At 52.2% G+C, this 27,107-nt stretch overlaps 9 protein-coding genes across 9 annotated transcripts; 3 read left to right on the top strand and 6 right to left on the bottom strand.

Moving 5' to 3' along the window:
* Positions 1 to 1,498: 1,498 nt before the first annotated feature.
* Z517_09863 (uncharacterized protein) lies at positions 1,499 to 2,836 on the bottom strand (the record flags this gene model as incomplete). Its single annotated transcript, XM_013425771.1, has 1 exon — positions 1,499 to 2,836. The coding sequence occupies one exon, from the start codon at positions 2,834 to 2,836 to the stop codon at positions 1,499 to 1,501; it is 1,338 nt and encodes a 445-aa protein (XP_013281225.1).
* A 714-nt stretch (positions 2,837 to 3,550) lies between these two features.
* Positions 3,551 to 5,103, bottom strand: Z517_09862 (uncharacterized protein; the record flags this gene model as incomplete). The annotated part of the gene is made up of 4 exons (XM_013425770.1): positions 3,551 to 4,459; positions 4,520 to 4,917; positions 4,981 to 5,014; positions 5,071 to 5,103. 4 exons carry the CDS (start codon positions 5,101 to 5,103, stop codon positions 3,551 to 3,553), a joined length of 1,374 nt encoding a protein of 457 aa, XP_013281224.1.
* A 1,394-nt stretch (positions 5,104 to 6,497) lies between these two features.
* On the bottom strand, positions 6,498 to 10,987 carry Z517_09861 (uncharacterized protein; the record flags this gene model as incomplete). Its single annotated transcript, XM_013425769.1, has 2 exons — positions 6,498 to 7,780; positions 7,831 to 10,987. The coding sequence occupies 2 exons, from the start codon at positions 10,985 to 10,987 to the stop codon at positions 6,498 to 6,500; spliced, it is 4,440 nt and encodes a 1,479-aa protein (XP_013281223.1).
* A 1,317-nt stretch (positions 10,988 to 12,304) lies between these two features.
* On the top strand, positions 12,305 to 14,136 carry Z517_09860 (uncharacterized protein; the record flags this gene model as incomplete). The annotated part of the gene is made up of 2 exons (XM_013425768.1): positions 12,305 to 13,179; positions 13,233 to 14,136. 2 exons carry the CDS (start codon positions 12,305 to 12,307, stop codon positions 14,134 to 14,136), a joined length of 1,779 nt encoding a protein of 592 aa, XP_013281222.1.
* A 542-nt stretch (positions 14,137 to 14,678) lies between these two features.
* Z517_09859 (uncharacterized protein) lies at positions 14,679 to 16,533 on the bottom strand (the record flags this gene model as incomplete). Its single annotated transcript, XM_013425767.1, has 2 exons — positions 14,679 to 15,976; positions 16,044 to 16,533. 2 exons carry the CDS (start codon positions 16,531 to 16,533, stop codon positions 14,679 to 14,681), a joined length of 1,788 nt encoding a protein of 595 aa, XP_013281221.1.
* A 1,489-nt stretch (positions 16,534 to 18,022) lies between these two features.
* Z517_09858 (uncharacterized protein) lies at positions 18,023 to 18,403 on the bottom strand (the record flags this gene model as incomplete). The annotated part of the gene is made up of 1 exon (XM_013425766.1): positions 18,023 to 18,403. The coding sequence occupies one exon, from the start codon at positions 18,401 to 18,403 to the stop codon at positions 18,023 to 18,025; it is 381 nt and encodes a 126-aa protein (XP_013281220.1).
* A 1,432-nt stretch (positions 18,404 to 19,835) lies between these two features.
* On the top strand, positions 19,836 to 22,029 carry Z517_09857 (uncharacterized protein; the record flags this gene model as incomplete). The annotated part of the gene is made up of 10 exons (XM_013425765.1): positions 19,836 to 20,090; positions 20,148 to 20,200; positions 20,257 to 20,443; positions 20,499 to 20,730; positions 20,794 to 21,087; positions 21,140 to 21,236; positions 21,313 to 21,402; positions 21,452 to 21,572; positions 21,623 to 21,639; positions 21,699 to 22,029. The coding sequence occupies 10 exons, from the start codon at positions 19,836 to 19,838 to the stop codon at positions 22,027 to 22,029; spliced, it is 1,677 nt and encodes a 558-aa protein (XP_013281219.1).
* A 1,117-nt stretch (positions 22,030 to 23,146) lies between these two features.
* Z517_09856 (uncharacterized protein) lies at positions 23,147 to 24,356 on the top strand (the record flags this gene model as incomplete). Its single annotated transcript, XM_013425764.1, has 2 exons — positions 23,147 to 23,613; positions 23,777 to 24,356. 2 exons carry the CDS (start codon positions 23,147 to 23,149, stop codon positions 24,354 to 24,356), a joined length of 1,047 nt encoding a protein of 348 aa, XP_013281218.1.
* Positions 24,357 to 25,335: 979 nt separating this feature from the next.
* On the bottom strand, positions 25,336 to 27,084 carry Z517_09855 (uncharacterized protein; the record flags this gene model as incomplete). Its single annotated transcript, XM_013425763.1, has 1 exon — positions 25,336 to 27,084. One exon carries the CDS (start codon positions 27,082 to 27,084, stop codon positions 25,336 to 25,338), a length of 1,749 nt encoding a protein of 582 aa, XP_013281217.1.
* Between the last annotated feature and the right edge of the window lie 23 nt (positions 27,085 to 27,107).

The following is a 27,107-nucleotide window of genomic DNA, read 5'->3' as shown; positions in this document are numbered from 1 at the left end:
CATACATAGGAGGGCATGGCATGGCATTACCCTACCCAGTGTGCCAGTGTGCTAGTATGCCAGTGTACCCGTATCATTTTCACTCGGCAGGTAATAATACATACTCGGTACCTCTACCTCATAGCGCAGGGGAACCTACAGTAAACGTCCTTTTCTTTCAGTCCAAGTCCCAGTCCAATGCAGATAGATGCAGATGAGGAGGACAAGGGGGAAAAAAGAAACCAACGAGTACGAGTTGTCCTTCTCCTCAGGCCGTCAAAACTCCGAGACTAAGACTCCTCGCAAAGACCAAGAACTACGTCTTCGAGTTTCTTGTCTGAATCAAGCCAGGCAGGTCAGGTCAAGTCAGGTAAGTCAATCGGGGTAAGTGAATCAGGCCAGTCAAGTTCATGTCAGCAAGACGCAAAAAGCAAAAAAAGCGAAGCAAGAAGCGAAAAGGGGATTTCTCGGAAAATGCCGCCTTTGACCAACGAGAGGGGTGGCATGGTGGGTGGTATGGTTGTAGGGGGGGGGGGGGGGGGAGTTTCAAGGCCGCAGGCTGATGTACAGTACAATATGTACCTCGTACTCAGGTCCAGTAACTGGCTCGCTGGCACTGGCACTGGCACTGGTACTGGTTAGATGACTTTTGTCTCGTACCGGGAGAAAGAAGGCCGAACAGACACAGACAGGGAATATGGCGCATGCATGCATGCATGCACGCATTCACGGAGGACCATGTATCTATGCCATGTATCGAATGCCATGTACCATGTGTCCATGGACATACGCGTTGCCTTTGGCGTGTCTGGCTGGCCCTATCTACCTATCTATCTGACTTGACTTTGCATGGTGCTGTCCAGCCAGGCCTCCAGAATCCAGAATCCAGAATCCAGAATCCAGAATCCAGATATTCCTATCCCATCGGTTCCTTTCCTTCTCAATGCCCATGCACAAGTCACTCACTCACTCACTTAACTCACTCAACTCAGAGACAGAGCATAGGGAAGGGGTATTTCTCTTCGCAGACACATATATGTAGGTTCTCTCGCTTGTGTACATACAGATGACATACGTGCGTACCCATCTACCTACCTGGTACCTACCGATGGACGGACGATGACTGTTCCACTTACGACCAAGTACCGAGTCCTCACTACACGAGTGTATCTAGCCACAATTTCCTTCTCCTTTCTATCTCTTTCTAGCGAGGCGAGGCGAAGTGAGAGTCGAGGAGCATTTGGCCAACAAAAAAGAGACTCTATATTCTCTCCCTGAGGCCCCCTGCATGCCATACCAGGGGATGGGTATTATGTACTTGGTACGTAAATGCGCTGTACGCGCCGACTGAGAAGATCTGGGTCTATTCTCGCAATCGAACGCGCCCGGCCATCTCCCCAGATTCGGACTCCATGGTCCTCTTCGTGCTCGGTATACGCCACTCTTGGTCGCCTGCGCTGCATTGACACGACATACTGGACATCAAGACGCTTTGATCATCCCATCACCTTCGTCTCGTCTATTGCTCCTTCTTCCACTCGCCGTTCGCCTTCAACTGCTCCTCTTCGTCCCGTTTGAACCACCGCACACTCCTTGCAAACCCCTCGTCAAGTCCTACCACTGGCGCATAACCCGTCCGCTTCATCAGTTTCTCGCACGAGTAATACCGCGAGATGGTGGCGTATTTGACCGTCTGCCGGTTCAACTTGCCCTTTCGGCCCGTCAGGTGGTTGAAAAGCTCCGCCGCGCCGCCGACAAACGTGGCCAGTGACGTGGGAAGACTGACGACCCGGTCCGCGTTGATATTCCGCCCATAGCGCGAAAAGAGGTAGCGCGACGAGTCCCAAAAAAAAGCCGGCTGGTTGTTCGTGACGTTGAACGCTTCACCGTCGACTTTGTCTTGCTCTGGTGCCCCCTTCCTCAACCCGCCTGCCTGGAGAACCTGCGCCGCACAAAGCAATCCGAAACACACATTGTGTACGTAGGTGGTGTCAAACAGATTGGCATTGTCCCCCAACTGAATGTGTAACTGCCAGTCCGGTGCAACTGATGCCGTCCTGAGAATGGCCCCAGAGAATCCCCCACGATCACCTTCACCGACGATGCCAGCCGGACGTACTGCGCAGGTCAACATCTTCCCTCCGTCACTGTACTCCGAGTTTGCATTGGCTTCGAGCACAATCTTCTCTGCGTGGACTTTTGTCTCGGAGTAGTATTCCCTGGGGTTCGGACACACGTAGGGGTATCGTTCGTCGGCATTGATCAAGTCGGACTCGCCGTCGTGAATCACACTCGCACTCGAAACATGGACAAAGGCTCGGACACAACCGCCCCAGTCGCCGTGTTTCTTCCCGCCAGCAACCTCCAACAGCGTCCGTGTACCGTCAATGTTCACCTTTCGGAGCACCGCCGGAGGGGCTTCCCACGACGGAGACGCCGTGTTGATGACAACGTTGGGTTTGACTTTTCGGAAAACTTCGAGCAGAGAACCCGGGTCGGTGATGTCGGCCGAGTGGTACGTTGCACCGGGGAAGATGTGTTGAGTGCATCTCAAGTCCAGCACGTGGACGGACGTCGAGGTCTTGTCTATAGGAGGGTATCGGCTGCGTAGGGACGGGAAGGAAGAGGGCAGGAGGGTGTTGAGGTCGTATTTCTCGGGATTAGGGGTCGTGGCGCCTTTTATTCCCGAGCGCTGCGGCGGCGAGGCTCCATTGCTCTCTATGTCTGCGTCTTCAGAGGGAAAGTTGAGCAATTGATCCACGAGTCGAGAGCCCAAGAAACCGCAGCCTCCAACCACCAGCACAGTGCCGTAGGATCGCGGCGTCAAGTCAACCGCGGTCTCCTTCCTGATTTCCATCTTTCTTTTTTTTGATGGGCTAAATGTCGACACAATCTAGCTGGTACCGGTGTGAGAGTGGCTTGAACTCGAATCCGATCTTGAGGAGTTTTTGGAGATGCGCAATGCCCTTCGATCAATGAGCGCAGCCAGCGCAACTGTTCCTGGAAAAGTGGACCGCGTCCCCGGAAGCGAGACGTTCCTCGTGGCGCGCAGCATTACATAATGGTCCAGCTTTGCAGCCTTGCAGCCTCACAGCCTCGTGCCTCGTTACAGCGTCTCCAGATCCACCCCGTACAGACACCGACTTGCCCCATAGTGCACGGGGAAAGGTGTAGTGTAGTACAGTCAAAGTCAGACTCAGCTGTAGCGGAAGAGAACTACCATCCTGGAAGAAGCCTTCCACTGTCTTAGTATCTCCGGGCATTAAAAAGCTCATAGCTCGGATGGTATTCGCGGCCATGCCCAACGATGCTTCATAATGGCCAGATCCTGCACAGAATACCACTGCTTGTCCGTTGCATGTTTCTGGTTCTTTCAAGTATACAGAGTGTCTCTGTGAAGCCCCGACCATCTCCCAACTCCCATGCTTGCTGCAAACAAAAAACACAATGACCCATAGTTCGCATTCTTCCTTGCGCTTTTTCCATTTCAACCTTGTGTCGTCTCTCATGTTGGACTTCAGCCATGCCATCTAATCGACCTGGATTATTATCAGATCTTGGACCAGACCTCTCACTCTATGCCCTCCTCAGTTGTCCTCTGCGCCGACCGTCGGAGCTGCCGGAAGTACTTCTTTTTATCACTCTCGCTGCCCCAGAGCAACTTGGTTGCCTCTGGATGCACAATCGTCCTCGGGTCATAGGGTGGACTTTCTTCCTCCAATGCCTCGACGATGCTCTCAACGTGATTCCTCAGTTGATCTACTTCCTTGGGAAAGTAGCAAATCACACCGTCCTTGGAGACCCTATGGTGGTAGATGGGTGTTTCCATTTTCGCCCGAGGCAGTTCGGCCGGAAAGCGAGGACTCACTGCAATTCGGACTTTGAAGACGCCGCCATCCAAATGCGTGCTGGGCCTGCCGAAGTAGGTCAGGATCCAGATGAAGGGATTGTCATTTTCCAGCTCAACATCCACGTTGTGCAGCTTCTTGCGTTTCAGGTAGTCTGACAGCTGTGCGAATTGTCGTTGGACTGCGGCCGCCTTGGTCGCCTCTCGATCTCTCAGTTCCAGTCCTTCAGTCGCCCAGTTGTCGGTTTCGATTCGAAGTACCTCCTTGATGCGCAGCAGTCTTCTTCCCAACTCACTGTACCGGAACTTGCCCTCCATGTTGTTCCCTCCACCTTCAAAAGGCATCTTGACAAAGTCGACGCCATCTTTGTGTTTGGGGGCGTATTCTTCAATGGTGCACATGTAATGTTCAAAGTACCACAGAAACCTTCGCTTGAAGAGATCTCGGAATGGTAAGAACTTGAGCTTGATTTGATTCTCATGAGGATCCTCTTTGAGCTCATCCTCCTCGTCGTCTTCAGAGCTCCATTGCGCAGAGTGAGGCGAGGGTGCGGCCAGTGAGCCATCTGGTTGGATGCCCAATGCCTCCTCGAGCCTCTGAATGACTGCAATTCGGAGAGTTTCGTGACGGATCTAGACATGTTGTAAGCTCAACTCCATCCCAGCTTTTGAGGCACAAAGCCGTGCACATACCTTGGCACAGTACAGGTCATTCATCCTCCGGTCCTCTGTACCTTTTGCGTTCTCGTATCCAGGTTCATTCTCGTAGGGATTGTTACTCATGAGACTCTGGATCGACCACAACACCGATTCCAGTCCTTGTGCAGAAGACCACTCTTCACCCGGCTTTTCTCCATGCCATGTGCCCAAGATTGACAAGCAGACCTTCCCACTTGCGTAGATGTTTGGATTGAACCTCGTCCGACCGGCATTTGTGGTTTTGGCCTCGACTTTGGGTGGCTTGCTTGGATACTCTGAGCCGAAAGTGACGGCGAACTCGAAGAAGCCGAATGCATAGGGAGTACCGTGAGGACCAATGATGAGGGCTTTGACGTGGCGCACGTCTTTCTCCTGGCAAGCGACAGCAATGGCTGCAGACCGTGGTTAGCTGAAGACGCCTGGTGCATGTCTTTGGCCTCAGAGGATGAACTTACACAGGTCACTACCTTGTTGGATCTGGGCGATCTCCTGCACACATCATGTCAGTAATATCCTCCTGGTATCCAGGTACAACCACCTCTTACCCGAGATATCCTCAAGATGGTCTGATTGGACATGATGAAGGCGTCAGGGCACGGGCGCTTGAGCAGAGCAGGAGTAGAGTGGTGTCACGTTCAGATTCAGGTTCATGAGCAGCACAGAGAAGTGTCAATGCAGGCGAAAGAGGACTGCAAGTTTGGTCATGTAGAGTCAAAAGAGGCATTGTTTGGTAAATGAGACTTCTTGTGGGAGAGGGTGGGAGGGGCGAGAGGGGGACTTTTGGATTTGCGGTTCAAGATGAGGCTGTGTGTCACAAGTTGCCCTGAAGCCTGAAGGTGAAGTGAATAGTGACTTCCCATTAGAGGATCCCAACTTCGATGGTGCCTGTTGACTGGATCCGTGACACTCTAGCCGGCTAAGCTACAGATCTGCCTTGTTAAGCTGCAGGCTGCAACTGGATGGGTGGGTGGCCGGTGCTATAAGAAGAAAGAAAGACCAGAGCTACTTCTTTGTATGAGGACTGGGTGCTTATCGTACACCAAAGAGCTGAGGGGCTTTTGGTGGGGGGCGCCACGGGTGCCTACCAGCCACAAGCGCCTAATCGTGTCTACGGGGGCCCAGTGGGGACTTTAATGTTGTCCACAAGGCTGAGAAAGTGCTCAAGACCCTCCAAAAGCATTGCTGCCTGACAAGAGAAGATGAGTGCCAATGATGCCACTAGGGGCGCCTAGAACTAAGTTACTTGGAGGAGAGGAGCACCAACGGGTGGAACAATTTAGTTGGGTGGAGCCCCCCAATAACCCTCAGAGCTACTGAGGTAGCCGTAGGTACCGGGTAGATCTCTAGCCCCTACAAACACTAGCCTACGAGCACTTGTACCTAGAGAGAGCTGGGCAGCCACATGGAATATCTACTACTTACAAGTACTTGTAAATGCCCGCAAAAGGACTTCCAAACGTCATGGAATCTCATAGGTACTCGCCAGACAAGCCCATGTTCGGTGAATATACATGTGCCTCGTACCTAGTTACCTCGTGCTTTCATGCCAGACCCAAAGTATATACATTATACACCTCCACGCTATCCATGCCGTTGACATTTGCCTCCCTGAGATTTGATATCTTAAATCATTAAGGCCATGTGGCAGTGGGTATCCTTGTCCTCGTCATCCATGTTCCTGCCAAACTCAGCCTCTTTCTCCCTTAACACTGAAATCCAGTGTCTTCTCATGATTGCGACGCTCTATCCGGGGGCGAGGCGCCTCCGATTCATCGTATATGCCCGTTATGTGAGTCGTACATGGTCATAGGCCGTTGCCCGTCTGTGCCCATCAAAAGTCGTTTATGTCATCAGGCCGTCTCTCCGTTCCGAGAATTTTGTTAGCGGTTTCCCAAGAAGTCAAAATTCATGATGTAACGTGGTTGTATTCCGTCAATGCAAAATCGAAAATTCAAACCTCCGTCTGCCAGTGTCATTCACCTTCTTGCTCGCGATAACCTTTCGTTGGCCGCGCTGTGCTCATGCTCCAATCGCTTCTCCGTCGGTTGTCAGGATCCAGCCCGCCCACATCTCGTCGGCTTTGAGATCGGTCACTTCCTGCTTCTGCAGGTGATGTGTTATTTCCGGCGTGGGACGGCGAAGACTTTGCCGTTTCCTCAACCGATAAACCCAGGACTTCGGCATGAACATCAGGATCGGCCAGGTCGGTTGCTGCAAGAGTCCCCTCCGGCGGTGGTCCAGGAATATCTGAGAGAGGGTAAACAAATCCCTCCGGCCTCGTTTCCGGTGGAGGTGTTCCCGCAGCAATGAAGCCGTTGTCTCGTGTATTGTTGAAGAGGTACACATTCTCTTCTGTCAAAGCCAATGTTGTCAAAGGGCCGCCAGCTCCAGAAATTGGTTTGGCTTGATCGGACGAGTGAGACCTAGGCTCAAACGCGCCATCGACCATGATTGTAGGAGCAATAATAGATCGGCCACGATTCAAATCGGTCACCGACAACAACTTGGCGTCCCGGAGTGCTTGTGCTTTGTCCTCAGCCTCGACCCGCCTCATTGTTCGGTCTCCTTCTGTTCCGCCTCCCGGGATCGCCCCGGCAAGAATGGCCTTGGAAAGATTGGATCGGACCGTAGCAGCTTTGGTGTTCACATCAACAGCATCGTCTGTCGGTCCACGCAGCTGTGCATCTGTCGAACTAGACAGCCGTATTGATGTGCCATTTCGAGCATAGAACTCAGTAGCAATAGCATCGACATTGCCACAAATCGATGAGTGGTCGGTGCACCCACTTCCAAAGGATTGTTGCTGGGAGCCTATGGGAGATTCTGACCGTTTCCGATGCCTGTAACCTTCGCGGGCTCTGGATATCCATTTCAATATGGTTTTTTCCAAGAGAGCCCGTTTGACAGGCTTGGCCATGTAGTCGTCCATTCCTGCCTTCTCACATTTTTCTCGGTCACCATGAATTGCTGAAGCAGTCATGGCCACAATTGGAATTTTCGCGATCATTTCGATGTCCGTGAATGGTGCATGATGCCTGAGTATATGTGTGGCGTGGTACCCATCCAGTACAGGCATTTGAACATCCATCAATATAAGCGAAGGGATCGGATATTGCTGTGATTGTTCCAAGGTGAGGTCAGGCGAGGTGGCTTGAAGAAGATACTCTAAAGCCTCTCTGCCATTCCACACAGCAATAGCAGAAAACTTCAGAGCTTTGATGAACCTGAGGGCAATTTGCTGGTTCACAGGATTATCTGGATTCGTCAGCTTCATACCCATGCGTTGTTTCTTCGACATTGCTTACCTTCCACAACGAGTATATGTATCTGATCTCTCTCAAGCTCGGGGACGGGAGTTTCGATCCCCGAAATGGACAACATCGCCTGAGCGCGATCACCACCTACACTCATATCTCCTAATGACCTGGTTAGGGCGAGAATCTTCTGATGTTTCCGAGTGTCTTCTTTTGATGAATCCTTGGAGCAAGACAAGTCGGCGTGCAAACGGTCAGGCATCGAGCCGACTTCGAGCTCAGTTATGGGAGTACCATTTTGATATTCAAGTTTCTTGAATGGGACACTGAAGATGGCTTTGGTTCCTGTATCGAGCTTGGAATCCAGACGAATCGTCCCATGCATCAGGTCTACCAAGTTTTTACATATGGTCAGCCCGAGCCCGGTCCCTCCGAAACGTCTGGCAGTGCTTGAGTCGGCTTGACTGAAAGGCGTGAACAGCTTCTTCTTGACTTCTTCTTCGATTCCGATTCCACTGTCTTCGACACAAAAGTCAATCGTAATTGTGTCAGTGGTTTCACCAACGATGTTGGCGCTCAACCTCACGAAGCCCGTGGAAGTAAATTTGATACTATTGGTTAAAAGGTTGACCAGGATCTGTCGTATCCGACCAGGGTCACCTAACAGAATGAGTTCCTCGGATGGTCTGAGGTCGATGGCACTCCTGAACTCGAGTCCTTTACGTTGAGCGGCAAATGAAAGCATTTTGGCAACATCACGAAGAACGTGGTTTAGACTAAACTGCACTTCCTCGATATCAAGCCGGCCGGACTCGATCTTGGAGAAGTCTAGAATGTCGTTGATGACCGTAAGAAGAGAATTGGCAGATCTTTGGATGTTTTGGGCGAATTCGCTTTGTTCCAGATCCAGGGAGGTATCCATAAGTAGCTCTGACATTCCCAGCACTCCTGCGATTGGCGTCCGAATCTCATGAGACATGTTGGCGAGAAAGCTGCTCTTCATCTTGCTCGCTTCTTTGGCTGCCGTCTCCTTCGCAAGCAATATGATGTTTTCCTGTTCCTTGTGGCGTAACGAAGTAACGTCAGACCCGATGACAATGACCCCAGCAATATAGTTTTCATCCTCCACTCTATTGGGGCCCGTTTTGCCCATGAGCGGTACCATTTTGGATCGAAACCATCTAGAATTCACTTCATTCTCGCAGATTTCCAGATCGGAAGCTCCTGATAAAATACGGTACAAAGCCTTCCTGAATTTGTTGATCGCTTGCGGGGTCAGGCGCTCACGGAAGACGTCCAGGATAGGGACCCCAACGATCCTGTCGGTTGTCGCATCGCCCATAACGAAGGAGCCCTCGTGAAAAGTGACATTCAGTTGTCTGTCGAGAATCCACATGGTCATTTGCGAGTGTTTTAACACGTCCAGCAATTGCCGTCGAACCCTCTGTCCAGAGAACTTGGCATCGACAACTTCCTGGATATCTGTGCACGTACCAAACCACTTGAGGATCTTGCCTGTCTTGTGGTCACGCATGGGTAAAGCCCTCCCAAGCATCCATCTCCATTGACCGTCGAATCTTCTGCAGCGATACTCCGTGATGTACTCGTCCCCGGTCACGAGGGAGTGACGCCATCTCTGTGTGGCTTCAGGCATATCTTCTGGGTGGAAAGGTAGTTTCCACCCTTGGCCCAATGAATTGGCTGGTGTCAGGCCAGTGTAGTCGTACCATCTTTTGGAATAGTAGTCGTGGTAGCCGTCCGCCCTCGTGGTCCAGATCATCTGTGGCATCATATCACAGATGAGGCGAAATTGTTCTTCATTTTCTGCTGTCTGGTGTGCAATCTTTTCGGTATACTCTGTGACATCCTTGAAGGCTATTAAGCCTGCTAGAAATTCCCCAGACTTTTCGTCATAAACAGGATGCCCGCTGACATCAAAGTTTGATCTTTTGCCCGTCTTTTCATTGACTAGACCAATCTGCCAGTTTGTGAAGGGCTGCTGAGTACGACACAGAGCAAGGACGGGATTGGCTTCCTCTTGGAGCTCCCGCGAGAAATCTGCAGTCCACGGGCGAAATCGTGACATGAAGTCGTACGACTCATCTGACGTGGGATCAGTTTCGACTGCCATTAACTTTCGAGCAGCCAGGTTTGGCAAAACCACGCTCTCATCTTTCCACATGGCAATGAGTGGGATTTCGATCGCACTCAACATGGCGTTCTTCATCTTCAGGACCTTCTGGAAGTCGGTGGGGGCAGAGGGAGCTGAACACTGTGCGGGAGGGGCGACGGGAGGGAAAGAAACCTTGGAGGGCTGTTCCACAGGAGACGTAATTTGAGAGGTGTCAGAGGAGGAAGCAGGTGTCTGCGATTGCGACGAACGGGAGGATCTGGCTGAATTGGACGAGGGATGACGCGTAGTGCCTGATGACCGTGACAATGGTTTGTTAGGGGGATGCCCTGCGGAGCTTGTGAATGTCAGAGTGAAGAAGCGTTGTCCTTGCAACTCCCAGATACTAATGATCATTCGACACGTGGTGTGGACAGCGCGATGGGTTTGGTTATGTCTCGGTCGACGACTGCGAGATGGCATCTGGTCATTAGGATAGGAGATAACCACATCGACCACAGTGTCCTGAGGCTTTTCAGTACGCCTCTGCAACTGCGGCCTACCTCTTGCAGCGGCGGCCTCAGATATCGCAACAGGAGGCGTCTCTCTGCTCTGCACGTCGTGCAGGGGAGTCCTTTGAGACGGTCTATCTCCTGCAGTCGACTGCAAATCACTGGCGAGGTTGTCGAGAAATCTTTCCCAACTAACCCATATTGGAACGCCGCCATCCGATACCATATCAATACCCAACTGCGACAGCGTCTGGCCCTTGAGGAAGTCGGTCAAATCGAAGTCGGGATCATTTTGTTCGGCTCCCAATAATCTCCCCACGGCCGAATTCGCGAGGAGGACAGTCTTTAAGGAGGAGAGGACGAGTATTGGTGTAGGCAGGGTCGCAAGGGCGGCCAGGGCAATTTCGGTCGCCATAGGGAGTTGGGGTAGGTCGATACAGAAATGGTGAGCAGAAGACGCTCTGGCATTGCGTTCCCCAGCGACTGCAGCAACAGTAGCAGTGGAGTCTGAAGCGGCTAGGGATGGAGAGAGAATACTATGGTGGGATGGTCTGGGTTCGAAGTCGACATTGCCTTGAGCGACCATTTCCAAAGGAGCAGGTGTGGCTATGAGGGTGACTGGAGCAGAGGGAGTACCGCGGGATCACTCTACCTAGGGCAGATCAAGGCGATAGTGCCTGGTGGTACGGGAAGTCAGCAACTCTGCAGGCATCACAAGCGGAATGTGAGGTGACGTAGGAGGCACTTGACGGCACACTAGGGCCTGCGCAAGCCAGATTCTTTGTCGCTTCAGGGGTGGGCTTAAGGTGGCTACAATCTCGTATTTCGGAGTCTTGTAGTGGCTAGTGAGGACTGAAGTAGGGGTAGCAGACATTGGCGAGGATATCTTGTACAAGTGGATATGAGAATGATGGACTTGGTTCTTCCATATTTGGTAGCGACACGAGAAGTGATCGGAGGGCACCAAACACGCCACCAACGCGGGTTGGGCACTAGGGGCCACACAAGCATGGGAAATTGAAAATGCCTTCAGATCCCCATTTCCAGTTCCTCGCATATCCTGTTTTCCCACTTTTCAATTGACTCTCGCTTCCTCGTGCACCTGTCCAGCCACCATCCATCGTCACAGCCTCACTCCTTCTGCACCAGCTTGCATCTGCTATTGCTCCAATGAGAAAGATTGGGAGAGTGTAGGTGCACAGCGACCAAGTCCCTGCTGAGGTGCAATTCACTAGGCCGCCCACGAAGGAGCCGTTCTCTTGTTATCCATTGGATTACTGGGCTCCAGCCAATCGAGAACCGATAAAGGCGAGACACGATCCGATCATCAACCGCTTTCCCCGACCTCCTCCACCCTTACCATGTGACTGCCCGTCCCAAGTCTTGTGGACGCCCAGGCCACCAACTCCCCACTGATATATTCAGTAAAAGATGATAATAATTTATGGGCACTTGTACCCTTCAGCAAGCAAAAGGTGGGCCACATGTGACCAAGAACACAAGTTGTTGTTTGTCGGAGAGTCTGATATGCATCACACCCACGGTATCATAAAGAGGCTGTGACCGCAAGCTATGCGAGTCGTCTTCACGCCGACTTTGAGTACAAGGACTGCGAGTTTGGTGGTCGCTCTTACGCGAGCTAGCAACACGGTCCGTCGTTGACTCGTTGAGGGCCATGTGGCCATCGGATACTGAGGACACGGATACGGGACAATCACAATTCCAGGCTCAGATCAATCACACTCGCAGACGGCCTTAAGAGCCTTCTCCGCGGCCTGAATCGAGCAGGCCTCAAAAACCGGGCCTTATAGGGACACAGCATTTCGCTCACGGTAGGCTTTTTCTTCTTGCACTGCTCGATACTCTACGGTAGCGGCTCGTCAAAGGTACTCTTGTCACAACCATGGCGCAGTCTATCCCCCAAACCCTCAAGCTTGGCTTGTCTCAATATCCCAAATTGTCACCCGCTCAATTAGGCCACCTCCGCCATTTCTGCAACCTTGCGTTCCAGCCAGATGGAGAATGGGCCAAAATGGGCTCTCAAGAACCCCTACAAGAGTTCTTGGATGCCTACCGCTACCAATTAGCCACAATGGCCTACGCGGTCGGTGTTGCTCACTATCACCGTCTGCCGGCTCTTCGCTCGATATTCAGACCACTTCTCCGCCAGCTGATCCATAAAATGCTGCGCAAGGAGGTCTGGGCCTACTGGTTCAATACTAGTCTAGGTGGTGTACGCACCGACCCGAGTCTGCAGAAGCTCAGGGAACCGTGGGCCGATCCTGTCGTGAGAGAAAACATAATGTATAGCGGTCACCTTCTGTTGATGACCAGTCTCTACGCCATGATCTTCGATGACGACGAATTCGAGAAACCCGAATCCCTTGTTTTCAAATGGGACCCTATGTTTTATGGTCTCGGCGACGAGACTTTCTCCTACGATAATCGCAGCCTCCAGGCAGCCATCGTCCGGGAGATGGAGAGGAATGGATGGGTTGGCGTCTGTTGTGAGCCAAACGTGGTTTTTGTCGTCTGCAACCAATTTCCAGTACAGCCACTCCCCTCCATTATGTTACCTTCACTGACTGTGGCACAGATCATAGCAATGAAATACAACGATTCCCGCGACGGTACCACCCGAGTCGAGGAGCTTCTGACGAAATACAAGACCGCCTGGGACAAAAAGGGCGTGGTCTCTTCCAATGGTCTCTTCGTTGATTTTTGGATGGTCAAACAGGACATAATCGCCCCTCCTAGAGATGTAGGATGGACCGCATGGTAGGCATTTTACTGACTTGGGTCAATGGGGACTCGGGCTCACAAATGTTTAGGGCGGGCGCTTTTATGAATTCCTGGAATCACGAACTCGTAGAGAGCCTCTACCCCAAACAGTTCCCTGGCTTTATCACGAACATTTCCAGCCGTGTCCGCCTACAACCGCCCATCGTGGCCAACCACTACCGCCAACTATCGGAAGCAGCCTCGTCCACCAGATCGGAACAAGAAACGCTCCAGGAAGCCATCCGTCTCGCTAAAACCGACCTGGCAAAGAATCCCAAGCCGCCTTTTCCCTACACCAAACCCTGCTTCGGATATGTTGTCCAATGGCTCTCCGAACTTGGCCAAACAGAGCTTCTCAACGGCCTTCTTGCATATGCAGACGAGTCTCTAAATCCCACGTGGGAGAACGGGGGCCTGTTCTACCCCCGCAACGACACGCCGTTCGTCTTCACTGAGGACGACCAAGATGGCGAGGGCGTCCAATGGACACACATATCTCCATTCTGCGGCAACGCTGCGATCGGGTACGCACGACTCAATGTCAAAGATGGACAGCGCATCATGTACGAAAAGCCCTGGACAAGGGAATCTCTGGCCCAGACGCCGTGGATCGACAACCTCGACTTCGCGGGTAAGGAACACGGGGTTGGCGTCCTCCGCGGTGTGTGGGACAAAGATGCCCGTGCGCTGATCCTCACCGTGAAAGGGTGGGATTTTGAGGGGCGAGCATGTCCTGAGGCAGTCAACATTGAGCCCGTCGCTCGGAGTTTAGCACCAGGGCATTGGGCCGTCTATGTCGATGGGAAGTTGCGGACAAGTAGAGAATTGCATGGCCAGATTGGAGATGAGCTCAGGGTGCCACTCGAGGTCAAGAGGGGCCAGGAGATCGACGTGGTTTTCCAGCAGCTCGACGCGGGGACCATGAACAACGGTCATGTCAATGGACATGCCTGACGAGAAACTGCCGCATGGGAGCGGAGGAATGTTGCGGTTGCTGTCGATCGAGAGATCTAGAGTGCTGCTCGTAGACAGAGAGAAGGGAGAAAGGAGCACTAATTAATATCAACAGAATCAATTCACATTTCTTATTTCTTTGTTTATTCATTCATACATTCATTCAGTAAGTATCTCGCATACATTATCATTACAGTCCGTCGGGTCTATCTATCTATTTATCATCAAGGGGAGTATCACGACATTCATTGGAAGAAAGAAAACTTGTCGAAAGAAAAATTATCCATCCCGTCCATCCATCGAATCCGTACCTCTATCAATGCAGCAAGGCGTCAAGTCATGATGGGAGAGGGAGATAGATGGTAACTCCGCCATGCGCCATGCGCCAACTATCCGTCCATACACCTCCACTTCACTCAAATCCCGGGTCTCATGGGGAGGAAGAAGGGAGAAAGGAGAAAGGAGAAAGAGGGGAGTGGGAGCAGTGAAGAAAGCCAGTCTTCCCCCCTTTTTTTTGTCTGTTGACTTTGATTGTGCACCGCTTAAGTTGAACCTTGCAGGACGGCCTGGTTGCCGTGGACCGGAACCGCGACCTGCTCCTCCTCGTCTCGACCTCCGCCGTTCGGAGGAGGGGCCTTCTTGACCGAGACGATCAGGCCCTGCTCGGTCTCGAGGCCGACGTTGAGGTCGTACGCCTTGATGAACAGGCTCAACACGAGAGAAAACCCTGCCAACGCGGTGAGGACGATGTAGACTGTCCGTAGCGAGTCGGTGTAGGCGGTGCGCAGGGCCAGCTTGCCCGCGCCGCTGGGGGTGGCCTTGATGATCTCGACGAGGGCGGCGGCGTCCTTGGCCAGCTCCGAGGCGCGGGCGGCGTAGGCCGGGTACTTTTGCAGGTTGGTCACCATCTGGTTCTGGAAGATGACGCCGCCGATGGCCACGCCCACGGTCTGGCCGAACGAGCGGAAGAAGACGAAGATGGCCACCGCGAACGCCATGTCCTTGTTCGAGCTGGCGGCCTGCACCTGGAACTGCTGGCCCGGGAACAGGATGCCCAGCCCGATGCCCGAGATCAGGTCGATGAAGATCCACTCCGGGATGGTCGTGTCCACCTTCAGAAGCGTCAGGAGACCCAGACCCAGCGTTGCAGTAGTCCAACCCGCCCAGATGGACCAGCGGTATGCCGCGAACTTTGTGATCAACAGGCCCGTCACTACGGCCATCGGCGCCACAGTAAAACTCGCGGGAAAGAGGGCCACACCAGCCACCACAGGTGTGTAGCCCTTGACAGCTTCAAAGTACAGTGGCTGATAGTACAAGATACACCAGAGGACCATGCCGTGGAGGGTTGTCGTCACGTATGCGATGTTGGCGGTGCGGTTGCTGAAGACCGACAGTCTCAGCAAGGGTTCTGGCGCGAGGTATGCCTCGTAAAAGCCGAAGCCAATCAGGCCCACGGCGCCGACGAGCAATGGAACCAACGTCCTCCACGACGACCAGCTGTACATGACGCCGCCCCATGTCAGTGGGATGAGGAAACTCGTCATGCTGCCCACGAAGACGACGGTGCCAATCCAATCCACCCGGCGCAACTTTGCGGCAATGCTCTGTGGAATGACGTTGAGACGGAGGAACAAAGGAATCATGACAGCTCCGATGCCGATAAAGGGGAGATTGAGCCAAAAAATCCAACGCCATTGAACTTGGGCAAAGGCGCCGCCGATGATGGGACCCGACACAGACCCAATGGACCACATCCCAGCTATGATTCCGGCCCATTGACCTCTGTAACGGAGGGGAACCAGATCTGTGATGACGATTTCGGTCATGGCCATGACGCCTGTTTATTTTCGAGTTAGAATCAAAGTGTCTGCAGACATGATTGATGAGGAGGAGAGGTGACCTACCGCCGCCACCAAGCCCTTGAACTGCCCTTCCAGCAAGTAGTAGTCCGAAACCATTTGATAAGGCCGCCATCATCACACCCACAAAGAACAACGCAATAGAGACCATGATGACAGGCATTCTTCCAAAGATATGGCTGAAGGAGGCGAAATTGGGTTGAAATACGGTCGAGGCGAGGAGGAACGAAGTGCCGGCCCAGAATGCTTCAATGGCGGTTCCGTGTAGTTTTCTGGCGATGATGGGGAGGGCGACACTGATTGAAGTGCCATCAAGCGCCACCATGAGAGTGAGCACTGACAGAGCAACAAAGGCCATAACGAAGCGGGTGGAGATTGTGAATTCGGGGGGTGCGGAGGGGGCGCCATTGTTGTTGTCGATGTCCACCTTCTCGGAAACGCTGGAAGCAGAAGATGGAGTTGTTTGAGATTCTTGGGTCTCTTGAAAGAGTGGCCCTTCTTTCGCTTCTTCAGTGGGCGCAGTCGGTACGTCCATGGTGGAGGAGGATATTTGTGAGCGTTGAGGATTGGGCAGAATGAGGAAGTGATGCTCAGAACTGAACAGAAGGGATTCTATAAAGGTTTCCGCGAGCGTTTGGGCCAATGTAATGTGTGGGACCAAAGATGTTCTCAGTACCTGGTTCTATTGGGACAATAGCAGACAAAGGAGAGGCAAGGACAGGAGCTTCTTTAGCTTGGGCGGATTTGGACAGCGAATACAATCCCAAGTCGCCACGTCCATGATATATACTTGTACCACTTGATACTCACCCAGAGCACATTCCATCCGAGCGGCATCCGTCAAGATTTCTCTTCGGGACAGTTAACAGCGCATCTCGCCGGAACAGGCCACCATAACGCTGGGCATCCAAGACGAGGCTGAAATAACCGGAGCTGCAGGAAGCGCATTGGTTGATTCGGGGCAATAGTGTCGAGAATGCCGACTTTGGCCAGCGGAAGAATTTCACGCCGCCCACAGATAGGTACGTAGGCCCCTTTGTCTAAGGCAGCTTCCATTTCTCCAGGCAAATCAGGACAAACACGATGGGGAATTTCGAACTGTAACTGATCCGGCACAGTTAGTTTTCCGTGGGCCCGTTTCTCGGTTGCTGATTGGCAACTCTAAGCGAATGCGGCGAGATACGAAGGCATTGCTTGTGTGGCGGAGGCTTCGCTAATATCTCAAACGCATACGAGGTACCGAGTACGGTCCCTTATAACGAGGTCTTCATGATTCATGAGTCACCTGTCTGCTCTTGTCACTCCCACTAACAATTTTCTGTTCTGCCATGAGATCTAGAATAGGAACGCTGGATACGCGTCTGCTTCGAAACATGGGGGTTGACGACGGCTGGCAGAGTGGTCGTAAATGGCAAACATGTATTTTCCGCATATCGAGATGTTGGCGCCTAAGGAGATCTGGTGAGGGTGGTGCTGCATGGCATATAGCACGTCATAGCAGTAGCTGAGATACCATTTACCTGATCAAGCGAGCATTCGGTACAAATTTGACGGTAGTTTCGATGAAGAGAGAGCAGGTTGGCAGGATACAAAGTGGGTTGCGGGCTGCGGGCTGCGGACAAATAGTCGGGCCGACCACGTGACTGATGACAAACCGAATTTGTTCCTTTTCTGCTTGTGTCGGAATGAAACAGTCAACGAACAATGGAGCAGGTGTGTGAGAATGTTCAAGTCTGTGATTGGCATCCTCGTATAATAATCAAGCCATGAATGGTCCCAGCTCAACTCGGACTAGTTGCATATGCGACGCGACTTCACTCCTCAGACATCTGACTCCGCGCACTCAAAAAGACAACAGGATTGAAGCTCCAACGGGATAGGATAACCAACTACCGCGCAACGTCTGTGTCGATACAGATCTGCGAAGGGAGACAATGGACTGCTCCATATTAAACCCATTATAAACACTTCTTTCCATGCTCTTACTCCTCCCGCATTCATCCAGACGACATTTTGGACCATGATCACATCGCAGAGGCGGCGAAGTCTGCACCCATTGCAGCGCCGTAGCCATAAGTCGACGAGCCTGGGTTCTTCTTCCGCCATTTTTTCTCGGCGCTCTTCTGAGGTGTGAGGCGCGCTGCATCAGCTTCCGAACTGGACAGTTTTCTCGTCATGGGTTTTGCGTCGTGATCGGTTACATCCACAAAAGCTGGCTGGTCTTTGTGGCTGCCTTTCCGCCCTTTCACTTTTGTGCCCGACACCTCACTCATGTGAGCCTCATTGGATTCGGTGATGTGGATGGGCTGTTGTGTAGGGTCATTAATCTTGCGACTCCACGGATTGACGGCATGTACTGCAGGTTGGGTAGGGTCGTCGAGTGTCTGGCTGTTTCCAAAGCACATGTTTGCAACAGTGGAGGAGTTCAGGTGATATTCTTCACTGCGTTGTTTTGAAGAATCGGTCCAATGTAGTCGACGAAAAAGTCGAAAGGTTATCTGTGATTAGCTAGCTATCTTATGATATTAAACCTGGAGTCGTTGATGACCGGTTAGCACGAAATTACGGATGAGGCTGGAAGTGCAGGGTATTCATTCAGTAGAGTAGATGGCGAGCAAGTGGTGTTGAGAGACACTGAAAATAGCTGCTCCGAATACGACGGCACAGCGCATGGTGGGAGATAAACTAGTCAGGAGAGGCAAACTTCGTGGAGGTATCGAGGGGATAAAAATAGCGAAACCCATGTCCATTGTTGGGGAAGCGAGGGAGCGAGGAGCTCCTCGTACAGAGATGCACGAGATACAAAGTATTGGATGGGGAGTAGTGAGGAGTGTTATCATTGAATCGCTTGTTGAGGAAGATGGTGATGGATGGGGATCAAGCATCCAACCCCCACATTGCCTTTAGCCTTTTGCCTGTTGCCCTTTGCCTGCGCCTGCGCCGGAGTTGCTTCTCCTTCTCCCTCCCCATCCTCCAGTGGTTCTCGTACAATCTCGATCTTCATCCATTTCTTCACCACCATGTCGCCCACACTTGGTATTCTCTCGGCATCTACTCACCTGCATATTTCGTCCTTCCAAGATGATGTAGACCTGCCTCGAATCTCTCGTGTTTGGCCCCTTAACTCGGCAGATTCCCGATTGACTCGGTCCACAAAAATGTGCTTTGAGTCTCCTCAGCCGCTCACGAAAGCTCCAATGACCAGGAATGATGTTACAAAGGAAGTGCACAGAGACGTCTGAGGCTCCTTCGTTTTGATCGCTACCACATTGTCGCGAACAGCGTAATCTCATTCGCCGCATGGGTGCGAGGTGAATCTCAAACCACACACATATGGACCAGGAACAGATATTGCCCTGTCTTGTAATATTGTGGGGTATCACAGAACTCATTATTCCAATCGTCGGCTTCTCTTTGACACAAAGCGTGCTGCATATCCCTTTTTTTTCCCAGCCTTTTATACACACCGAGTGTCCTGTTTTTCAGCGCCAGACAAATGACGACTCGCTACCGAGGCTGCGTGGGCTTGTCTACCAATGGGGTACAGAGGCTTCCAGCCAGTAGGAGGCGTTGCTCCACCCGAGGCAAGCTGGCAGTGATGAACTATCGTGTCCAAGGTACCCCGTATTGCGGTTCGACCAACTGCCTCGGCCAGAGCTCTCATTGGCCTCGTTAGATACGATTCGATGCTACAGTAGGTCCTTACAAAATGGCAAAACCCCCCTCACCAAACTCAAGGGTATTGGCTTCTTGTCCCCCAAGGCCAGCAGCAGCAGCAGCAGCAGCAATAGCAACAAGAACAACAACAACACCATCATCATCATCATCACCAACACCATGGCTGAAAATATCATGACCGGGCCGTTCTTCCCATGGGCGGGTTCGATTGACAACATCACCATTCCAGAACTCATGACCAAGTACAACCCCGACTCCGTCCCTGCCGACAAGGTCGTTCATGTCGACACCATCGCCAACAAGAGTATCACGTATGGTGGGCTCCGAAAACAAGCTGCCCGTTGCGCATGGGGGCTACAGCACAAATTGGGATTGAAGGAACAGGATAGATTGTTGGTTATTCTTCCCAACTCGGTATGTTATTTGCCAACCCAAGAAATGTCATGCGTGGTCTGATCAACCGAGACATAGACCGACTTTTTGATTTTAGCGCATGCAACCATGTGGCTCGGAGCTGTATTATCGTATGTCTGCCCAGGATCTTGGAGGAACATGAGTATCTCACAAACCTTGTCAACAGACCTCTCAACCCGGCCTCGGTTGCAAAAGACGTTGCCCATGCTCTATCACTGATCCAGCCCACCCATGTCGCGATTGACTCAAGCAAACTCGATACCGTCAATGCTGCGTTTGCTCAGCTGGGCTGGGGACCAAGTCAACGTCCAGTACTTTTCACCGTGCTGAAAAGGTCTGGTGATCTCAAGCTGGTGAGTGAGGCTCGCAACCTTCTATGGTAGAACATGCCAGCCTGATTCTTGCCAGTTCCCCGACGACATCGAGGGTCAAACCCCCGAGGAGTCGCTTCCAATCTTCGACCTACGAGGGAGGAGCACCAAGAATCTGACGGCCATGATTGTGTTTTCTTCTGGGACGACTGGGAAAATCAAAGGCGTGCAATTATCCCATTACAGTATAGTAAACAATCTCCTCCAAGCTCGCTGTTCGATTCCCTGGATGATGAATCACTCGTCACGCGGTGTTTTCTTCCCACCATGTAAGTGTCTATTTATTCAAGTGCCACGGCATCAGTCCTGGGAGTCTGACCAAATCCTCACAGACTGCCATGTCTATGGTCTTACGGTTGTGGTGTTGAGTGGCATGTGGGTCGGCTCGTTCACCTGTGGAATCCCAGCCTTTGACCTGGAATTGTACTGCCGCAAGATGGAGCAATACAAGGCGACGTGGACTCACATTGTTCCGCCCGTGGCCATTCAACTGGCGTCTTCAAACATTGCGGCAAAATATGATCTGTCGCACTTGAAGATCATCCTCATCTCGGCAGCACCGACCAAAAAAGATCTCCAGATGAAACTGAAGGCAAGGTTTGGCAGCGACACCAAGATCGTCCAAGGTCGGTCACTCCGAATACGATTCCAGCGGTTCAACAGGCTGACAATTGGCAGGCTATGGAATGTCTGAATGTTCTCCTTCCGTGCTTGTGCAGAGCCCACTGGACGACGATGAGAATGTTGGGACGGCAGGAAAGCCCATTGCGGGAACGTATGTATCTCTCGCATTGTTTCCACCCCTATGCAGAGGAAGCTCGGTTCTAACCCGTTCCCGGTTCTTCATACAGTGAGCTCCGTCTGGTCGATCCGGTCACGTTTAAGGATGTTGCGCCCGGTGAAGAGGGCGAACTATGGGTTCGAGGCCCTCAGACAATGATGTTGGTGGTTGCGCGCATCTAATTTCCTGCCGTACTGACCGAAGGCTAGGGGATACTACAACAACGAAGCCGCCACACGAGAGACTTTTGTGGGTGACTGGCTTCGCACAGGTGATATCTTGCGGGTGGATGAGAATGGCAATTTCTGGGTTACGGATCGTCTCAAAGAGGTGAGTACCAGGCTTGTACGCTTGGAGAGATGTTGCTAACCTGCTTGCAGTTGATCAAATACAAGGGGTAAAAGCTCACCCGAGGATATGCATTGATAAGTGCTCAAAATGCTGACTGAATGCTAGATTCCAAGTACCACCATCGGAACTCGAAGACTTGCTCCTAAAGCATCCCATGGTCAAAGACGCTGCCGTGACGTCGATATACTCGGACGAACAAGCCACCGAACTGCCCATTGCATACGTGACACTTCCTCCCAACACGCCGGCTGCTCAAAAACCAGCCATGCTGGCTGAAATCCGTGCCTGGGCCGACGGGCAAGTGGCGGGCTACAAGAAGCTGCGCGGTGGAGTGTTTGAACTGGAAAATCTACCCAAGACGCCCTCGGGAAAGATCTTGAGAAGAGAGCTGCCGTGCAAAAAGGCTCAATCAGATGGACGAGCTGCCAAGCTGTGATGGAGGAGCAAGAGGGGGACAGTCTTATAGAGGTTGATAGAGGTTCACCAAGACGGTTGTTCCGGGGACGAGAGGCATTTCTCTTGTATAGGTTCCTTGCTCCTTTTGGGCCTGTAGTGTAGAGAGCGGCTTTCAAGCATCAAAGAACCAGAGACTGGGACAGGGCATCATCAGAGAAGAAAAGGAGCACTTTGCTATACAATAAATAGTTTGCCATAACTACAGTACATATTCTTCCGAGTATTATTCTTGTCTGACCAATGCCCGCCCACTTTCCTACTTGTTCCCCCATGCCTCGTTCTACGTACATATGATATGCAAGAATCTCGGACTTAACAGACCCTGAAGCCACTCGATTGCAGCTTTTGAATTTTTGATTGATCCTCTTTGTCCCTATCGTCCGCATTGTCCGCAATTATCCAGACACTAATATCGCCGTCTTTGTCCATCCCTTTTCGTTTTTGGGGGGCGGTGGCTAGGTAGACCGACCCGGTCGAAACGTCCGGATTCGTCCACCCTTCCCCGCCCCCTACGCCGCGTCTGATTCGCCCCGCGACCAGTCACGGCTGAACAACCGCCCGCTCATAAGTTTCTTTTTGGGTCCCCCAGTTCCACACAGAGAGCTCTCTGGTGCGTCGGGTGCGTTGGTTGTATTGTTACATACAGTTAAGCTTCGGACAAAGAGGAGTCGTGTCGTCAGTTTGTGATTGGCACGCCTGAGCTGTCTGCTTTACCTCCCCTTGTTTTATTATCGAGTAGGTGGCCGACTAGTATCAAAGCGGGATTCGGAGTTAAGGAATGGGAATGGGAAAAAGGTAACCGTGACGATGCTTTTGTCTGGTCTGATGTGATGTGAAGAGACGGCACGGACGGAGTCGCTCAATAATGAGGAGAGTTGTGGAGAGGGTGAGTTGGGAAAAAAAAAAAAAGTGTATATAAAGGACCAGGCACCTGTGTTGGCAGATGTTCATCGACTTCTGTCTATTGTTTCTTTGCTCGGCTGCGTATTTCCGCATCAACACCATAACACCAAAACACCAAAACAACCCGCCTTTTTCTTCCTTTTCTCTTCGAGAACAAAATCTTCTGCAAAAAGAAAAGAAAAGAAAAACCAACAATGTCGTCGGCACCGTCGCTGTCCAAACCCCTCCCGACTCTCCCGCTGGGCAAAGACGGCCCCTCCATCCCCGCCATGGGCATCGGGATGATGTCGCTGGGCCACGCGTACGGGTCCGCGGGCGGGGACGAGGAACGCCTCGCTTTCTTGGACGCCGTGTACGCCCTGGGCGCGACGCACTGGGACGACGCCGACCTGTACGGCGACACCGAGACGCTTCTGGGAAAGTGGTTCCGCGCGAACCCGGACAAGCGCGACGACGTGTTCGTGACGACAAAGTTCGGCTTCGCCGGCCAGGACGCCAGCGGCGCGTACATCATCCGCAGCGACCCCGAACACATCCGCGCCGCGTGCGCCGCCAGCCTGGAGAAGCTGCAGTCCGGCTGGATCGACCTGTACTACTGCCACCGCGTGGATGGGAAGACGCCCATTGAGGAGACGGTCAAGGCCATGGTGGAGTTGAAAAAGTAGGTGTTTTCCCTCAAACCCCTTTTCCCCCTAATTCCACTCCTTGTTTCCCTGGTTTTTGGTTGTCGATCGTTGTCCGTATCCCTCAAGGGGAAGAGAGAAAAAAAAAAAAAGGACCCAGGGATATATGCTAATGACCAAATCTCCGTGCCGAAAAAACAGTCAAGGCAAAATCCGTCACATCGGCCTCAGCGAAGTCTCGGCCTCGACCCTGCGGCGCGCCTACAAGGTCCACCCCATCGCGGCGCTGCAGATCGAATACTCGCCGTGGGCGCTGGAGATCGAGAGCAACGGCGTGCTCGACGCGTGCAAGGAACTGGGCGTCGCCGTGGTGGCCTACTCGCCTCTGGGACGGGGGTTTTTGACCGGCACCATCAAGTCGCCCGCCGACGTGCAGGGTGACTTCCGGGGGATGCTGCCGCGGTTCCAGCCCGAGAACTTTGACAAGAACCTGACGCTGGTGAAGCGCATCGAGCAGCTCGCCGCCGCAAAGGGCGTCACCACCAGCCAGCTCGTCCTGGCCTGGCTGCGCCGCCAGTGGCCCCAGGGCATCCACCTCCTCCCCGGCACGCGCAGCGTGAATCGCGTCAAGGAGAACCTCGCCGCCCTGTACGTCGAGCTCACCGACGACGAGGACCGCGCCATCCGCGCCGCGTGCCAGGAATGCGTCGCCATCGGCACCCGGTACCCCGAGGCCATGGAGTACGCGCAATTGGGGGAGACGCCGGAATTGGAGAAATGAAAAATCGTTGAGGGGGTCTGAGCAATTCGACATGAAGGGAGGTAGGAGATGTTGAGGTAAGGACGGCGGAGAGAGGTCCAAGGAGAACGATGGACGATATGAAGGACGATATAACATGACATGACAAGACCAGACAAACAATATGATATAATATGATATGATATGAAATGGAAAGCAGAAATAGGGTCACTAGTTTAGGTTTTCTGGGGTTTCACGAATTGTGAATGAAAATGCATACCTAGGCGATATGCCATATGCGTGCCTATCTATGATAGAGGACATGTTTAGTCCTATATCTACGTAGGATTTTGTACATATACCTTCATAGATAGTCAGGTATACAGTCCCTTAAATCTCACACTGTATGCATCTATCACGTCGTTTCATGTCACATCGTAACCCACGTCAGATCATTTCATATCAACGTATCATATTATGAGGTTACTCTTTCCCCATCAGGACAGGGGACGACGAATGCGATTCGAATCGATCATTAATATCCCTCTACGGACAGAAAAAATATCTTCTCCTGAAAAATACCACTAGTATTCATTTTCCCTGGCCCTGATCAGCCTTGCCATGTCATGCCATGCCCTTTTCTCGTATCTCGTGTCCCATATCCCGCATTCCATATCTCATATCTCGTTGCACTGATTTCGACACGCCTTTCCCATAGCACAAATAACAAAAGGTACCGCAACTTTTGAAACCGAACAAGCCCTCCGTCGCACAGAAACAAGGATCCTTCTCAGGAGAAGCCAAGGATGGATGGGAAGGATGGGTCCAAATCTTCACCTCTTATCCCGTCTCCGTGAAGACAAAAATTCCAGGGAAAAACTCCCCGAGACGCGGTCGGGTTGGTTGTCGATAACTCTGGAAACCTTCCCTCCCTGTTGGTGTTCAAGTGGCGGTAGCCTACGGATTTCTGTTGGAACCCATACCAATTCGCCTTTTGATGCTCGCCTGAACTCCCGTGGTACTAGACCTTTGATACGTCTTCCTGGTTTGCCTCGACCCATTCTCCTCGACAAAGCAGATTGGAGAGTTGACCATAGATATCCCTGCATCCCACCTCCTGAAAACTCTGATCCTTCTTCTCCTGTGAAGCGCTGCTGTTAATAGTCCCAGTGCTAGGGCTGGTGACTTGGTTTTCTGTCGACATATTGGCGGCATTCAACTCGGTCAGTGTCTGTCCCTTGGCTCTATTCCGCCTAACCCCCATATTCAGTGCAACTCGGGTTTCTTCAGAGACGATGTCGAGGGTGTTGAACCGATATGTCTGCCACTTGCGCACAGAGAGGTGCTTCTGGAAGAACAGCTCAATCTCCAAGTGGCTCCGTCCGGTTGTCTCACCCACACAGAACCACACATACGCAAGCGTTATGCATGTGGTCCCGGCGTACACGAAGCCCAACATGGGACCCAATCCACCGTTGTAGTAGATATACGGGCTTGTAAAGGCGATCACCCATACCGTGAAAAAGAACGAGACAATCGACGAGCTCATGATCTTGTTGCGATTGGGTCCCACGGCCATCTCGGTCGCGATAGTGAATGCCAGCGGACCGTGACCAAAGTTGAACGCCACAATGACAATGTATGAGATGACCACGATGGTTGTGCTAAAACTAGTCTTTGTGTATGGTCCAGCTCCGAGCCATCCGATGATGAGATATGCCACAATCATCATGATAGTCGTGACCAGGAGGGTCGAGCGACGACGTACTTTATTGCCAAGCAGGACCGACATGCCCACCGCAATGACCTGGAGTGTGTTGGTGATGACAGAAATCGTGAAGGCTTGCTTGATGCCGATCGACTGGGCAAATACAACACCATACGAGTAGAAGAACTGAATACCGTTGATCTGTTGCGCCACCATTGCACCGCATGAGTAGATGAGCTTTCGTCGTTCAATGGGGTCTTTCAGCAGTGACGTCCACGATGTCGTTGCTTCTCGAAGTCGTTCAGTCTCGACAATGTCAATAAAGGCTGCGACATCGTCATCTGGTGTGTATCCTGGTATGCTTCGGTTGATCTTCATGAGCGCTTTGGCGGCTTTCTCCGATTGACCTCGTCGAATGTACCAGACCGGAGATTCGGGGATGAAGATCAGCCCCACGAGCATCACCAGCGGCATCAAAGCCAGCAACCCCATGGGAATACGGTATGAAGCAGTGGTGCTGATGGATTCCGTACCCTGCGTGATCCCTGAGCCGACAAGTTGAGAGCACGACTGCATGAATTGAAACATCATCAGAGCCGGACCTCGAATGGCTTGCGGTGCAACCTCCCCAATATACAGGAGGCATGTCACTGTAAACTGACCAATCCCGAGACCGATCAGTATCCGACCCAGGCAAATGACTCCCATGGAGCCCTGGTCGGCACATTGCGTGATGGCACCGGCAATGATACAAATCGAAGCACCAAAAAAGACGCCCTTTCTGCCAAAGAAGTCATTGATCGGAGCGGCGAGGAGGGCACCGATAAGTTCTCCCACGTAAATGATCGAGGCCGTGAGGGACAGAAAGGTAGTGGTCAAGGCAATGCCTCCCTCCTTATCATGGGTGGTGCCATAGTCGTGCACAAATCTTGTCATCCCCAAGACTCCAGTGTAGTATATCTGGTCGTAGCCAAAACAAAGTGCACCAAGGCTGGAGACAGCACAGAAGAAGATGGCCCATCTGTGATGCCCCCAATTGATGTCGAACAACTGCATCTTCATCATGGCATCTTCGGTTTCCAGCT

The sequence above is a fragment of the Fonsecaea pedrosoi genome (genome assembly GCF_000835455.1).
Source record: "Fonsecaea pedrosoi CBS 271.37 unplaced genomic scaffold supercont1.6, whole genome shotgun sequence".
NCBI classification, from domain to species: Eukaryota; Fungi; Ascomycota; class Eurotiomycetes; order Chaetothyriales; family Herpotrichiellaceae; genus Fonsecaea; species Fonsecaea pedrosoi.
This window is presented reverse-complemented; position numbering and strand designations above follow the sequence as displayed.